Source organism: Montipora foliosa, chromosome 4 (genome assembly GCF_036669935.1).
Source record: "Montipora foliosa isolate CH-2021 chromosome 4, ASM3666993v2, whole genome shotgun sequence".
Taxonomy (NCBI): domain Eukaryota; kingdom Metazoa; phylum Cnidaria; class Anthozoa; order Scleractinia; family Acroporidae; genus Montipora; species Montipora foliosa.
The window spans coordinates 18,876,993-18,894,613 of NC_090872.1; the positions used below are offsets into that span (position 1 = coordinate 18,876,993).

A 17,621-nucleotide genomic window follows, 5' to 3' on the forward strand; every position below is an offset into this window, starting at 1 on the left:
GCATTCTTGTGTTCATTTCCTCGGTTGGCCTCCAGGGAAGAAAATTGAGAAATGATTGTAAAAATTTGAAACAAAATTAGGCGGTCGAGGTTTAGAGCACTCTAACAAATCTAACTTTGATTAGCAAAGTGAAATTTTAGATGAATCTGCGCGCTGAATTTAATAACAAACGTGCTGCATTTACGTAGATGAATACTTTTGTTTTCTGTCAAAGCAACAATATGGACTTGGAATCAATCTTAACAAATTTCTTTTCTTAGCATCGACTTGTGGTCAGCAGTGAATGTCAACGAAGATAAGTTTTCATTTCCCTTACCAAATGAAAACAGTGTGAGCCTTTTGAACACTTAAAAAACGTCTCCGAAAACACTCTGCATGCAGTTTTAACGATAAAAATCAGCTTAGTTTATTAGGAAAGGAGAGACCGTGGATGTTACTTACAGCGGCCATCTCGCTCTTCGACCTCTTTGCTCAACAGTGGACCGCCGTGCCTTTTTCCCGCCTTTTCACACCCGGGGCAGCTGCCTCGATTCCAGGTAAAAGAGCTGGGACGAGGTTTACTTTTGAGTCAGTGGTAATAACACAAAATTTATGCGCAAAAGGTATGAGCCCGGAAATGTTCAGCAGATATTCCTATAAAATAAGTACGTACGTCATGTATATAAAAATATTGCTCCTGATGATTGTGATAAAACTGGAGTGAAGTTTTGGAAAATCTTGTAATCACTCCCGCATAGGAAATGTTGTCTTTGTTTCGACGTAATTATAGATTGTCGTCAAAAATTCCAGAGGTATGAGAATTAATTTGTAGGTCCTTTTGGTCTATCGTGTGCCATGCATATGAGTGTTTTCAGTTACATTTAATTGATTTGGTGGACGATGGCTAGCTATCGATCGACTTTTAACTTCCAGGCTTTAGCATTTGGAAGAAATCATGCCGTTATTGGAACCAGTGTTACTAAAGGATATGCAACCTATGGTAAATTGTATTGTTGTTCATGCAACCTAAGGAGTCAGCAGGAGAAATTTGTATCTGATGATTAACGTATAATTGTTTTTAATTTCAACTTGTGAAAGGAAAGTAAGGACTTACAGATATTACGTAAGACCCTAAGTTGTGCAGATATCATTGTTGGGCAATTGTGGATCAGAAAAAGAAGTGATTGAAGATATGGGTTGCATCAGTCGACATTTAATCAAAACAAGAGGAATGTCTGTGTGTACAGTACCTCTGGAATCCTGGTTGAAAAATAGGCGATGAAGTTATCCAGCCTCTGAACAATTGAGGCCAGGTTTCTGCTATGATAACACCATGAAGTTATCCAGCCTCTGAACAATTGAGGCCGGGTTTCTGCTATGATAACACCAACTTTATTCATTCAATGCAATGGAAGGGAGAGATACCAGAGGTTATCCCTATACGAGGGTATCTGCCCGGATGTTATTGATCTAGAGTCGATTTTGATGAGGGAGGAAAACCGGAGTACCCGGAGAAAAACCCTCAGAGTCAGATTGAGATCGACTGAAACTCAGCCCACAAACGACCTTCAGGCCAAGGTTGAACCTGGGTTGCAGAGGTGGGAGGCGCATTTGATAACCACTATAAAGCCATCCTGACTCTGATCTGTAATGCTGGTGTGCAAATCACCCGAAAGTTTTCTGTTGTGGACATATGAACATGGGGATGCCGAGACAGTTATTGCTTTAAAATTTGTATCTGAATCCTTAATAGTCAGTGAAACCAGAGGAAAGGTCTCAATAATTATTATGATTGAGAAGTGTATTCACTTATATGCACATGACATTAGTGTTTCCACCTAAATGATAGTGTGGTGTAGATCTATAACAGATAATCGACCTCAGAAGGATGAATTTTTAACAAAAAATTAGTACTATTATAATACTCGTCGTGGACAGCAAAAATGTCAAAGTGGTTGGTAGAGTACATGTATAGACTGAACTAGATCCAGAATGTGAGTTGTAAACTGCTTTAGATCTGATGAAGAAATTTACATACAATTTATGTAATGTTTTTATGTGTTTGCATTGTGATACAGACTGATCATTGACTACCCTAACCCATTGACTCCTGGGAGTTCCCCGTTGACAAGTAAAATCGTTTGGCCTTAGGCAGAGTAAAATACCAAGTCTGGCCGGTTTAGGCCAGTTTGGGTGTCAAAAGGTTAAAGGCTGCGACAGACCACTGGGATTATAACCAGTCTTAATAATACTAGTTATTATAATATTACAACCATGTAATTCTTTTTCAAGGTGATGTAGATCTTGTTGTGATTGGCTCTGGACCTGGAGGATATGTAGCATCAATCAAAGCTGCACAACTAGGAATGAATGTTTGTATCAAAATGAAAAGATTGCAGTCCTTATTTGGGGGGAATCCTGTATTATTAGGGACCTTTAAATCAGACGACGAGGACGACTGCAAGTACTACAACAAGTTGCAAAATTGTTGAGACACTTTCATTAAAAAACACCTTTTCTAGCTTCCAATGCCCGCCGTATATAGAATTTAAACCTTTCCCACTTCCTCTCCCCCCTCACCCTTTCAATGTTGACTGCTTAAGTTCCCAACATTTTTTTGTCTTGCTAGCAACACTGATAAGGGGGGGAGGGGGGCTGCAGTGTGAGAGATAAGAGGGAATTACGCCCCAAGAAGGTGAAGTGTCTCCACTATTTTTGCAACTTGTTGTAGTTTTCCATTCTGAGCATGCACACTTCAAAAAGATGTCGGCCTCCAAACGTTATGCGCATACTGAATATAGAAAACTCCTACTCATAGTTGTCCTTGTCCTCCGATCTAAAGGTCCCTATTATCTGAATGATTACTTAGGTAATGGATATATAATTCTCTGATTTGTGTTTGGTCTTTGTATTGTGTCCTTTTTAAATATGAACAGCAAAACTTGCTATTAGAATTTTCATAGGTGTCAATGACTGAAACATACTGGAGTTTTGACATTAAATTATTTTTTTAAAAAAGTACTGTACAAATTAAGGTGACACTAACATTAATTTTTGTCTTGAAAATGAAACCAGGAAGACTTTGAAACATTTTCATTTATTTTAATCATAGTTACATGTAGTACTAACTATGTTTAAATTTGCTAATTTTTATCATCAATATTATTGTAAGTTTTTCTTTTAATTCTTCAATTCTTTCTTTTAATTCTTGTTGCAACCTTTATATTATTGCATTGCAATTTAAATATAACTTCTTGATTAAAACAACCAAACAATTTTAACAAACAAGGAAGAATTGAATACATGTGTGTAAATGTACCAAATATTAGTAGGGCAGTTGTTAGAAAACTTGTTGTTGTTGTCAGTAAGTATTAGCCTTTAGCCTTTGTTATTCCCCAAATACAGCAGACTACAGTGATATACTGTACCTTCTCTTTTGATATTTTGGTTTTCTGAAACTTGATTTTCTTTTTCACAGACAGTATGCATAGAAAAAGAAAAATCTTTAGGAGGAACGTGTCTAAATGTTGGCTGCATACCGTCAAAGGTAAGCAACAAACTGTATGATTGTCAGAAACATCTTGTTTTCTCCCACAAGTCCCTTGATTGTTAAGACTGTAAACTTAACTTTTAAGGCTGTTTTTGTGTGCACTTCAAGTCAAACTTGTGTACAGTCGATGATTATTAAAACTGCAGACTATTTGACTTAAATTTATGGAGTACACCAGGACTGTTGTGGAGGAGGTTGTGGGCCTGACCAACACTCAGGAGAAACTGTTTCCTTTGTACATCCTCTTGGATAAGCACTAAAAAGCAATTAGGTCCTCTGTCACTCTGTGGTATTCAACACATTAGTTGCCAAATTGGAAGAATCTTCTAACTAAAGTTGTTCGAAGGGTGGATAGTACTATCCACTGGATAAATCACTACCCACTGGATAACTCAACTGGTTTTGCTAGTGTTTATCCGGTGGATAGGGTTGTCCACCTTTTGAACAACCCAGATCTGATCAATAACTTAAGACTTCATCAATAACCAACAGTAGGAAACTACCTTTTTTATGATAAAACACTATCTCCAAAAGATATAGGGGAATCTCTTTTGATGATTATTTTCTTTAATTCCTGCAGTGTATGGCAAGATACACATGTATTAAATGAAATGGATTTTTTTGGCAGGCCCTGTTAAACAACTCTCACCTGTATCACCAAGCTGTATCAGCAGATTTCAAAAACAGAGGGATTGATGGTCAGTGCTCCAGGTCTCCTTTTTAGTGCCATTTTTATTAAGCCTTTGTGTACTTTGCCAGTTTTAAAATGAACCCAACTTTAAAAGTCATGAGGTAAACAACCAAGGCAAGATTATAATTTGTAAGAAGAAAAAATTTATTGCATTCTTTGTTATTAAAGTTGAGGTTCTCATTGCAACCAGGTGCAATGCTGGAAATTCCCTTTGGTCAGTGAAGGTGCGACCAAAAGTGGGAAGATACCTGATCAACTTTTGATTATGGTCAGACATGATGAGGGAGTACCACACGAGAAAGCCTTGCTCTTGCTTTATTGTTTTAACCCATTGACTCCTGAATTCCCTCCCCCACCCCCCTTCATTGACGAGTAAAATCATGTGGCGTAAGACCGACTAAAATCTATTATAAAGGACGGTGCCTACTGATTCACTGATATCTTTGCACGGTTTACCGAATATGCGGGAAAAGCAGATCTTAACAAGTCTTATTGAAATCCAAAAGGAAATTGGGGTTAACCATGCATTTTTCAAAGATAATTAATCAACAATATTAATTTTGAAAAAGCTTTAAAATACTAAGCAATGTATGGCATTCTTTGCCAAATTGAAGCTTAATTATCTCTGAAAAAATTAATGCATGGTTACCCCATATTTTCTTTTTAGATACCAAGAGCACTTGCTATAAGTTCTGCTTTCTTTGCATAGTTTTAAAAATGGGCAAAAATATCCACATATCAATAAGCACCACCGATAGGAAATCCGACTATCTTGAGATGCGCAGAATGTGAGCGCAATATTAAGCAGTAGTAGGCACCGTCCTTAAGGCTCATCATAGGAGTCAATGGGTTAATTCATATAATTTTATTTGAATATACGTATATGTTTTGTGTAGCCAAAGAGCTGTCTTTACACTTACTTTACACTTTATGGCAATCTTCATAAGTGCTGTGCCAAAAAAAGAGTAAACAGTGTCTATGCATGAATGTTTAATGAGTTACCAAACTACTGTAACATTGTGAAGAAAGAATGTGGAACTGACAATAACAAGAAGGGCGCATGCATGCACAAGAGATCGCTGCTTGAACCAGATAACAACAGAGTGGCGCTGATATAATATTATTCCCAAAAATTCTGTTTTGGGTCACTGTTTTGGGATTATGCTAATTGAGATCTGTCAAATTCACAAATGTGCTCATTCAAAACACTTTAAAGAGACACACCCTGTTAAACATTGTTGAGTACAATCAGACATGATGTGATTCAACACTGATTTGAAGAATAGAATAGAAGCAACTCAGAAAGTTATGATTCATGGCATCAAGTTGCATTTATAATGCTAAATAAATCTTTAATAAGCCTGATTTGCATCAAATTGGTACTCTTTTTTTCATGTTAGTTGTTATGATTGTTGTTGTTAAAGTTGTTTTTCGTACATAGTGGGAGAAGTAAAATTGAATCTGGAACAAATGATGGAACAGAAGTCAACAGCTGTAAAGACACTAACAAATGGAATAGCACACTTGTTTAAACAAAACAAGGTAAAAAATTGTATGAAAAGTACGGATATCTTATGATTGAGAATTTATCCTTTTCCATGGCGATGTGGCTGCACAGACTTCAAATCCGGCTCTGACTACTTTTTGGAATTTTCTTTGAATGACCTTCCTCTTTCATTAAAATAGGGAACCGCTTGCCAGCCTCCTACCCACGCACTTCCTCTACAAACAGGAGTCGATTTGTTATGTTGTACACTGTAGCTCTCAGGTGCTTAATAATAGTATGACACTTATTTATGTTAACAATGGTAATTTATTAATGTTCATAACACAGTAGGTTATCATTTGGTGGTCTTTTACCATACTATCAGCTCCATTCAATTGTCAAGAAAGATGCAGTACTGTACACGTAATCTTCTGACTCTCCTTGCTGACCTGAAACTGGCATTTAAGCCCTGACTGAGATAATTTTACCCTTTTTTCAGGTAACAAGAGTGGATGGACATGGTTCAATTTCTGGTCCAAATGAGGTGAGAATTGTTTTTTTTTTTTTTCAGTTAACTTAAAAATTTTTGTTGTCCAACAATTTTGACACTTTGTTCCAAACTGTAAAGTTCTGTAAGTCTGGTTTTTACGTGTGTACTACAGTACTGTACGTGTATGTTACTACAGCTGTGCCTTATTTTAATGCTGTTTTAGGTGGTAGTACACAAGGAAGATGGAAGCACAGAAGTCATTCAGACCAAAAACATCTTAATAGCCACTGGATCTGAAGTTACACCATTCCCTGGAGCCGAGGTACAAAGTGGCATGTGATTAAATCAGCTCTGGATTCTCACCCTTTTAAGTATATTATCAAAGAGGTGTACTTTTTCTATGGTGACTGGGAGATATGTGCTCCTTTGCAAGAGTCAGACCTACAGGTTATTCAGGAATACCCTACAGAATATGCACAGAAATCCAGTGGTCGGAGTCTTTAGGATCTAGTATTAGAATTCACGACAGATGTAAAGTACAGGTCATTTTTTACAGGTCACTCATTAAAAAACCTTACTAATGGTGTGTTTCTTTGAGATGATCTGAAAAAGGATCAGTGATCCAAGATCACTTGGATCACAGTGCATCAAAGGAAGCAATGAATCTACTCTGGGAAAGGCAGTGCTGGAAATTAGCAGTCGTCTGGCTTCCCAGACGACCAAGAAGTTTACCGGGCAACCAGTTTTTGGTAAAATGAAAAGCCTGGTTGCCCGAAGATAAGAAAACAGACAACCCAGCCAAAAATAGAAAATGAATCACAGTAAGCAGCACCCAACTCACTTGTTGGTTTTCTGTTGTCGATGTCCAATAGCAGTGTGTTAATTTGCCACAGCTGAGCATTTTCCAGTGTTTGGAATATCTGAGGCTTTTACAAGAAATTGTCAGATAGGAAAATACACGAGACAATATCACAATCCAGACTTCCACAAAAAACCTGACTAGATACTAGAATACCCAGCCACTAAAATGTGGAACTTAAGAACCTGCTCCTGAAGTCCCGCAGTCATCTATTGTTCCAATTGAAGCTATTTTTATTCTCTGATCCTTCTGATTATACGATTGTTGGTGTCCGAGCAAACACAACCCCTAATAATGAACACAACCCAGAAGACCACAGTAACCCTCAAAAAAGAGTTGCACCCAAACAATCACATCGCAAAAGAACATGGTCATTATTACTCAATTACATGTACATGTATTACTCATTCTAAAAGACTATGGGAGTGCGGGAGCACTTGTTTTTCAATCGCTAAATAGCATTTTAGTTCACTAAGGGAGTGCAGGACTGCGGGAGCAACTTACAGTAAACTGTTATACACTATGTGAATTCTACTTAGCTTTCGACTACGGGGTTGCAGGACTACGGGAGCAATAGTTATGACTCGCAGAATTCCACTTACATGTAGTTCATGACTGCGGGAGTGCGGAACCAGCACATTTATGCTGTGATAAATGGCCAGGTATTCTAGAATGGCTCCAAAAACCACAGGCACACACTAAAAACTACAATGTACAGTATGGGATACTCGAGCTCCAATGCCATGTCATTGCATCTGAACATGGCATGCATTTAGTGGCGAGTCTAAAACACAGGTCACATTCCAAAGGTCACTCGTTGCAGGTCATTGTTTCATGTTTTGAAAAGTAACCAAAACCCTCAATTTGGCTAACCCTAGGCCTAAGGTTGGTTTTTAGGCCTAGGGTAGCGAAATTCAGGGTTTTGGGTTACTTTCAAAAAGGTAAAACTGTTACAATGACCTGCAATGAGTGACCTGTGGAATGTGACCTGTGTTTTAGACTCGCCGTGCATGTAGTTGGAGGAAGTTTCCTAATGGGCAACCAAGCTTTTATCAAGACAACCAAATTTACGGGTTTAGTTGCCGGGCTTTTGAAATGGACAACCTAGAGTTGGAAAGGATTTTTCAGTTCCTTTGATGTACAGTACCATGATCCAAGTGATCTTGAGTCAATTATCCTTTTTCGGATCATCCCAAAGAAACGTATGCTATTTTGCTAAACTTACAGTTGGTGGCATTAGGCCTCATTAGGCCTAAAAGTGATGTTTACACTTAAGGTTAGCCAATTTGAAGGTTTTGGGTTGCTTTAGTACATGTATAGGTAAAACAATGACCTGTAATGAGTGACCTGTGTTTTAGACCTGCTGTAAAATTTATGCATAAACTTGTAAGGGTTGTGGATCATGATAAGCCATTATAAGAACTTCAAAAAAAATTTTGAGAGCGCCGGCCTTCAGAAGTCTTTTGTACTTTATGAGGTACAATTGTAATGACCTGTGAAGCTCACTGTCCTCGTGAAAGCTGGGGTATTTATTAAATAATTTTAGATTTAGGAGAAAGGCATTCTGTTTAGTTAACATTACACCACTTTATGTATTTCATGAGAGTACTACAAGTAATACATGTACTATACAAGAGAATGTCATGGTTTTGATGCCAATCACACTTTTACATGTACGTAGTCTATAGTGGAGACGTTAAGCACCATTGTGAAGTTGACTTTGACTTTGTTTTCTCTTCCTGCAGGTTGATGAAAAAGTAATCATTTCATCTACAGGTGCTCTGTCTCTGAACAGAGTGCCAGAGAAAATGATCTTGATTGGTGCTGGTGTGATTGGAGTTGAATTAGTAAGTCTAATTAATATAGATTTTCCTCTTCTCTCTATTTACTATATTTTTGCATAATTACTTCTTACTGTGCTATAGTTTGAGGGCCGATTTTTTTTCCAATAATTCTCTTTATCGCATTCAGGCTGTAAATGAAAGTGGGTAAAAGAAGGGGTCATTTAAACTTGCTATACAATGTGAGAAAATGAGGTTTCATGTGTAGCTGCATTTTAACCACATCTTTTGGTAAGAAAAGGGTGGAATCGGTGACAGTCTGATCTTGTGTTGAAGAATTTTGTCTTAAGAGCGAAAATTGTTTGTGTCTTACGTACTGGCTGAAGAAATGGCGTTGTCAAATTTAGTAACTTTTGCTTCTTGAAAGCTCTCTAAACTTAAATTGGCAAGTACCGGTAAATCCATCTCTTGAAATATATAATACAAGGGCAGCTTTAAAGATATGAATCAATATTGTTAATAATTATTTGACATCACGTTGATGAGTTTTGTGCATTTGCAAGGGTTCAGTGTGGTCCAGACTTGGTTCAGAGGTCACTGGTATCGAGTTCTTGGGTCACATCGGAGGTCTTGGCATCGACATGGAGGTCTCGTGAGTAAAATACACTAATTCTGCTCAGGTGGATGAACCCCATAACAACAACAATAACAACTTTATTTGTACTCTAAAATTGTGCTCAAATTTACAGGGGGGAAAGGTTATTAACAAGAATAGAAGAGAATTCAGGCTTCCCCAAATAATTAGTCAGAAGGGCAAGATAATAACTGTGTTGTTCTATGGCTAAAAACCATATTCTCACAAGACAAGGATTTTAATTAATGGTTGGAGAGCATACTCTGTGTAGGCACTGCACTATCATGCCTACAACTCACCATGATCATTAATTAATAACAATGCAGACTTTTAGTTTCTTTCAGTAGAATTTAAGTCTACCAGTGGGGCAGTGTGTGATTAACAATAACAAAATAATAAGTGTTGTGGCTAATTGCCGTCGCAAAGTACAGCAATGACGCAGCTCAACAAGGTCGAACCAGAAGCACACAATAGCGCCTCTGGCAGCCGCTATACGGTCCATGTGTGACCTTGGAGCACAGCTTACAGCCAGCTGGAATCAGGGGGGAAAACCAGAGTACCCGGAGAAAAACCCTCGAAGCAGAGAAGAGAACCAACACAAACTCAACCCACTTGTGGCGTCGGGTCCGGGAATGGAACCTGGGCCACATTGGTGGGAGGCGAGTGCTCTCACCACTGCGCCAACCCTACTCCCCAATTATTAAGAAACCCAACTGTAAAGAGACAACCAGTTAGCTATTAATTAAATTACAAACAAGGGTGATGAAGTTGAGTTTGGAACCAACAAAGACAAAGCTATTTTTGCGGTCAAAGTGGAATTGAACTCAGAGCATCCAGTTGCAGATTTAATGCCCTTACCACTGGTCATGCTGCCTAGTCTTATGCTTATAATTATGACTTGTTTAAAAAGCAATGTTTTTTTTTTTCAGGAAAAATTTTCAGAGGATTTTACAGAAACAAGGCCTGAAGTTTAAGCTGAACACCAAAGTTACAAGTAAGTACAGACTTAAAGCATCTTGTGATGTTTAAGGATCTAATTTTTTTTTTAAGTCATTAAATCTTGAGACAGACTACATTTAAAAGTGATTCCAAAGAATGGATTTAATCTGAAAGTAAACGAAACCACTGACCAGATCTTATTTTTTACCAAACTTACTTAACTCTTGTTGTTTTAAGGTGCAACCAGAACAGAGGATGGAATCAAAGTGAGGTAAGCATTATTAAATAAAGCACTGCTAGTTATAATTGCTTGTTAGATATTCGCAGTCTGCTTTAATTTTATTTTCTCTTGAATTCCAGTGTGGAATCAGCAAAGGATGGCTCTAAAAAGGAAGAGGTATAAAAGCGTGCGTTAGATATGAGATGGTGAATAGCCAATGAGGCGCATAGCGCCGAGTTGGCTATAGCCAGTCTCATATCCAACAAGCACAAATGGAATAATTGTTTTATTAAATTCCTTAAACTCCAAAAGTTTGGAAGTACGAAACACGAGCGGAAAAAGGGAGAAAATCCTAGCGAAATTGATAAAACTTGATGAAGATGCAATGTGGTGTACAGGTAATACCTTGTGGTCAGACAGACATAGGCTCATCACAAAAACATTTCTTGCCTTTTCGCGTACTTCTAAATGCCGCGGAATTGATACAAACTTTCCAGAAATTTTTTAAAATTATTATTTCAAAGAGAAATTTTGCTTTCTGGTGAAAAAAATTTTAGTTTAACAATGCTTAACGCAATCATTTACCATATAAGGTCAAACTAAGGTATATGAGCTGATAACTGAGATTGAGTGAACCAATCAGAGCACATGGAATGCATTATCTGAGGTTGAGAATTTAATCATTATGAATAGGCCTTGTGCAAGATGACGTCTGACTAGCTGATTTCACCACCAAGCCTCAAATTCGAAAATCAAACTCCAAAGGAACAAACTTGTAAAGGAAACCTGCATGCAAACAGTATTGCATGTCCAAATGATGCGAATGATTTTGTGCAAACGAAGCTTGGTGGTGAATTTTTGAGCATATGACATCATCATGCATAAGGCCTGTTAAACATATGCATTTCTCTGGGGAGAGACTTGATGACCTGTAGTTGATGCTAAATATCTGATTGCGATACACCTTATTCCAAAATGGCCGCCATTTAAATATTCTTTTGTTTTTATTCAAATAAGCCCTTGATGCCTCATTCTTAAGCTTAAAATTCAAAAGAATATTTTATCTTGAACGAAGCAACAAGGGCCAATTTGTATGCGCATAAATCAGCAGCCATTTTGGAATAAGGTGTACAGTATGGCCAGTGGCTGTTGCTTAAGGATGGCAGACAGCTTTTCTGATACTTTGACTTGCATAAAGTGTAGATTAGAGTGACTCCCAGGAAGTAAAAAAAATTGAAAAGAGCCTTTAAAAAAAACCAAAGCTTGGACAGGACCTGAATCTGTAACCTTTGCAATTTAGTTTAACTGTAATATACATGTAGTACTCAGTCATTTGAGTTAATTATCACAGACCCGTGTGAGAATATCTATTATTGCTAGGCATATAAGGTTAGTCTTTTTCTTTTCTTGATCTATAGCTTGAAGGAGATGTTTTGTTGGTTTGTGTAGGAAGACGGCCACACACTACAAGATTAGGATTGGAGGTAAGTACCAGATGCCACAATAGCATCATTTACCTACATGTATTGTTATTTAAGTTGTGCCAACCAGAGGCTTGGCAGAGACTTGGCTGTTGAGACAATGACTTCTTTTGTTCACTTTGAATATTAAAACAAATTTGACATCGTTGTTTGTAAACAATGAACACCATTGTATTTGGTTAAAATATGTGTTCCATCATTGCTTAATTAGAAGGAATTGAAGGATTCTGGACCAAAACTTAAAAAGGTTCTTTGGTGGTGTGTCTGCAATTTTGCTTCTGTATAAAAAGTAGCTGAATTTTTGCATGTAATTGAAAAATAGTAAGAGAACACGAATGCTCTAGTTTTTGGGGTCTGGTTTGTTCTCAGCTTACTTAAATAACACATGGAAAAGGCTGTGTTTCTTGTGGTGGCATTTTCTGTTGGCAGCTGTAGCTTGATGCAATGTGATTAGATAACCACAGAGTGTATGAAAAAATAATCATTATTGAAAAATTGTTTAATTGACTGGTTTCTTCACGGACCTGTTTGGTAAACAAACTCAATAATACAATAGAAAAGCTTTTAACTTTTGGATTGTTTTCTTGCAGAAAGTAGGTATTCCACTTGATCCTCGTGGTAGAGTCATTGTCAATGAAAGATTTCAGACTAATGTCCCCAGGTGAGCTACAGTAGTGGATCAAGCTCTTCAAGTATTGCAAAAACAAGATATCTCGTATTGTAGAGTTCTTTGAAGAATTCATGCAGTCCTTTGCATTAGAAGCCATATTTTAAAAAAATCATGTTTTATTTGCTTTAGTATATATGCCATTGGTGACTGCATTCATGGACCCATGCTAGCGCACAAAGCTGAAGATGAAGGTACTTTCTGCCAGAACAACTCTTAGTTCTTGATTGTTTTAAAACCTTGATGACTATTTGAGTGGACAGTAAACTATTTTTGATGGGCCCCCCAACTCTTTTACCCCCGAGGCGGCTCCCATTGACAAGTAAAATCGTCTGGCATTGGACAGAGTAAAGTCTTTAAGTGTCACTGAGGGAGAGGAGGAAGGGGTTTAATTCCCTATGGGAGGGGAGGGGAGGGAAGGGGAGGGGGAGGGAAGGGGAGCAGGGATGACACAGTGGTGAGATCACTTGTCTTCCACCAATGTGGCCCGCGTTCGATTCCCAGACTCTGCGTCATGTGTGGGTTCAGTTTGTTCGTTCTCTGTTCTGCTCCTAAAGGTTTTTCTTCAAGTACTCCAGTTTTCCCCTCCTCAAAAATCCATGCTTGACGTGGTTTGATTTAATTTTTTTTTTGTTTATGTTCAGAGTCCCAGTGCCAAAAGACTTGACACTTGAATAAAGTTCATTATTATTATTATTATTATTATTATTATTATTATTATTGACATCCAGACAATTGTAGAAGATATGAAATAGAAACTTTTAAGTAGTATTTTTTTAGTCCAAATAATTGCTTTTTGAGTCATAGAAATGAACATTTTTTAATGCACCACGGGTACAATTTTTTTTTTTAAGGTCTACTTAGGTTTGGTTAAATTTTTTTATTTTATTATAAAATATTGTATTAAAGTTGAATGAAAGAACTAATTTATTATTTTTATTTGTTATTTAATTGAAGTATTGAGAGTCTATAGTCTACTCAAGTACTGGTTCGGTCTTACGCTTCCATAAAGAAACCTGACAAATTTACCAAAAGACAGTAAAATTAATCAAAGGGCCCTGTGAGCCAGCTCATTCTTTTAATGGACAATTTTCATTGTGCCTGTTATTGCTGGTCATCTGAACTAAAGGGCAAAGAAAAGAACTATTTTGATAATATTGTAAGGGGGTACTGGTTGTTTTGTTATGTATGTTATGAATGGGGATTATGATAGTGTGAGTCGACTGTATTCAAGTAACAAACTACAGGGGTGGGGGGGGGTGGGGTGGGGGGGTTAATGGGCATGCTCAGTGGGAAAAATTTAAATTTTCAAATAGTGAGAAATGGTATTCTGGGGGTAATGGGATACCTTGGATCATCATTCATACCATTATAGTATACTTTATAGTAATTATGTGGGGGTAATTGCCTATTCAGAACCTATTTTTTGGTCCATCTCCCCAGTTTTGAAGGAGCATTCCTATGTTACATAAAAACGTCAACAGTGTGTTAGGATTAGAAAGGTGGATTGTAACATCGTGTGGTTATTTTAATATTGCCACATTGACATTAATAATTGAAGTTAACACAAGATCACTTTATTTCAATTCTGAGAAGAAAACATGAACAGAAAAATGGTAAATTATAACTGAGTAATGTTATAATCTGAGATAGTGGTGGATTATGATACATCCCATCTTGATATTCTTATGCCTACCATTTACAAGCAAGTTGCTAATTAGTCTGCATTGAAAATCCCGATTGGCATAGCAACGATAACAAATGTTAGGAATTACAGGCAGGCAGTAGAACTTTTAATTAAAATGTGGAATAAAATCTTAAGTGTTGAAAGATATTAAGAAAGAAAGTAAAATATTTGTTTGTTTTTTGTAATTAAGATTTGCCATGAAATATCTTTTCAACAATGAAACAGTAACAATAACAATAGCATTAACAAATGGTAACACAACAGTAACAGTTACAATTGGAGAACTACCTGTGAAGGTTCTCTTGCAATTGAGCATTATCAAGTTCAAAACATTCCTTTTTTTTCTTTAAGAATATTTGAAAAACGAAATAAACAGGACATAAAATGCAAAAGCATTTTTGTTGAATTGTCTTTTATGTGCACAGAATGCACTAAGTAAACTTTTACAGTCAAACTAAGTGAAGCATACCCCTCAAGATTGCATTAATGAACTGTTTATTTGAAACTTGAACCTGCTAGTCGTTTCAAGAATGCAACAATGAATTGAATTGATTATTCAATACTGAACTCGCTCGTTTGATCCAAGAATACTACTGAACAGGAAGTTCTCATTCCCTCGATACTCTTGTGTTCACTGTGTGATTCACTCAACTCATTCAAGTGTGTTGTTGCTGCCTGTGGGTTGGAAAAGAGCAAGCGAAACTTACTGGCCAAGAAGGACAGCTTGGTCTTGATAAACTTGATAACACTGTTTGTGATTGATCTCATGTGACTAGTAGCCATGCCAAGCAAATTTTAACGACACATTGATTCGTCGTTTGTATTGCAAATATATTCAAACAGATTGTAAAGAAATTTGTAAAAGCAGATTGTAAAGCAATTAATATGAGCGAGCCTCAAGTCTGGATCGAAATTGGTAGAGCTCAGAAAACGTTTTAGTGTGACTATCTTGGCCGCTTTTATTGATGTGTGTGTTGTAAGTTGACGAGCTCCAAAGGAAAAGCACAATACTAAAGTAATGATTACTCACCAATACGAAAAAAAGACAGACCAGCGCCCTTCCAATATGGCTGCCTCGAACCCTGCCTCGTGCACTCGAACTTGTCAAAAAATCGTCCTGGGTACCCCTGGGTTTGAAGATTTCGGCTTTTTGAGCCATGTTGCACACTTTAGAAACCCCAAAATTGCGGTATGATGTTATTTGTTTATTTATTAGTCTGTAGAAACAGTTAAATTCGTGCACAATTGTATTTCAGGTTTATCAAGCTTAATTTTCCATTCACCAAGGGGGAGGGTAAGCGACGAAAATTGTCATTTCCGTCTACGGTCGACAACTTCCGGGACACATTTCGATGCCCACAATACTCATTCATTGCGTCATATGACGCAACGAATGAGCTAAAAAAAGGAATTCATCCACTGAACGTCGTTTCTGCCTATAGGTATAATCTGTGTGGAAGGGATTGCAGGTGGTGCAGTTCATATTGATTACAACTGTGTACCAAATGTGATCTACACGCATCCCGAAGTTGCTTGGGTTGGAAAAACTGAAGAAATGCTCAAGGAGGAGGTAACGGACCATTAATCATTTCCTCAATCAATCTGCTATGGCAAATGATCCGAGAATTTTGTTAGAACTCCTCAAGTCTTACTGGACTTGAAGAGGAGCGACTACGGATGTACAGAGAGAGGTTTTCGAAAACAACCGGCGCAACACATCTAATCGAGGTTTTTCTTTTGACCTCTTTTTGTTATTGTTGTTGGCTTTTCTAAGGGTGTTGCTTATAAGGTTGGAAAGTTCCCTCTGTCTGCGAACAGTCGCGCACGCACAAATGCTGAAATCGACGGATTGGTCAAAGTTCTGAGTGACAAGGAGACAGACAGGCTTCTGGGCTGCCATATGGTCGCACCGGCTGCTGGGGAGCTTATTAATGAGGCTGCGCTCGCAATGGAGTATGGAGCATCTAGCGAGGACATCGCACGAGTTTGCCACGCTCACCCGGTAAGTTTCTGACTTATCCTTTTTTCCATTGGAAGCTGTGATTCTTTCGGTTGGCGTTTAGAATAACGATTCCATTTGTGCAGTCACACTGAATGGAAGCCCGTTGTCGTAACCTAGGCAACCACTGACATTGGGCCATAGAGCTGGCAGTCCATGTTCCAAGGACTTCCTTGTTCAGAATCATCCAGTTGTGGTCGTCTTTCGTGCTGACCAAAGGGGTCGCAGTTTTACGGAACGAGAGTGAATGATCTGTTACGATTAGAGCCTAACGAAAGATTCACACCCTGCGACCTTCGTAACACCGACCACACCACTGGTCTGGGGGCTCGACAATGTCATGCGCCAAAAAATGTGGAAAGTGTATTAATGCAACTATTGATGGTAGATAGTGAAGTACACCTTTTAGAAAATGTGATATAATAAGCTGGTTACTAGGCCAAGCATTCAGAGCATTATCGAACCCGCAGATCAGTGGTACACTTCGTCTAGAAGAACTAAGATAAGCGACCTGTCTCCCCCTTGACAAGTACTCGCAGCTCGGTGGGTGTGTCTGGTGCTATGGGTTGAAGTTATTCCTGAGACTTTTTTGGTCGTCCTTTCACCTTTCCCAAGCAACCAGCTCATTGTCTTGTTTCTCTTTCGTTTCAGACGGTTTCGGAAGCGCTCAGAGAAGCAAACATCGCTGCTTATGCAGGGAAAGCGATCAATTTTTAGAGTCGAAAAAACTCTTTGAGGAACGTCACATATTAATCTGGTTACTCGAACTAACTCAGATGCTGGCCAACCAGTCAAGATGTTGTACAGTGTTTTTTTTATGGCAAAGCTTCCTGTGCTTCACAGAAGACACGTCTTAACAGGAGTTAAATTTTGAAATGTATAAAATTCCTTGCAGGAATTGAAATTTTTATTGTGGCGAATAAAGTGGAAGTGTTTGTCCCCAAGAGTGTGACTGAATCTCCTCTGTTCATTGACATATAAAAATGCCCTGTACCGTGGCTTTAAAGTCTGAGCATCTTGGCAATTGATTTATTTCGACCGCTAACCACGACCACTGGCTTTTCATAATGCCGCGATGAAGCTTGTATTGATCGTCTTCCTTCGGCCAAGATTTTAGGCTGGGTTTCACCAGCAATGCAAACACAGAAGCAATTTATG

At 38.0% G+C, this 17,621-nt stretch overlaps 1 protein-coding gene across 1 annotated transcript; it reads left to right on the forward strand.

Moving 5' to 3' along the window:
* The first annotated feature begins 659 nt into the window (after positions 1-659).
* On the forward strand, positions 660-17,404 carry LOC138000163 (dihydrolipoyl dehydrogenase, mitochondrial-like). Its single transcript, XM_068846371.1, has 19 exons — positions 660-791; positions 913-979; positions 2,272-2,351; positions 3,458-3,526; positions 4,158-4,227; positions 5,662-5,762; positions 6,206-6,250; positions 6,420-6,518; positions 8,801-8,902; positions 9,400-9,488; positions 10,400-10,464; positions 10,647-10,680; positions 10,770-10,806; positions 12,048-12,113; positions 12,701-12,771; positions 12,910-12,971; positions 15,907-16,034; positions 16,239-16,466; positions 17,115-17,404. The coding sequence occupies exons 1-19, from the start codon at positions 741-743 to the stop codon at positions 17,178-17,180; spliced, it is 1,530 nt and encodes a 509-aa protein (XP_068702472.1). The 5' UTR covers positions 660-740; the 3' UTR covers positions 17,181-17,404.
* The last annotated feature ends 217 nt before the right edge of the window (positions 17,405-17,621 follow it).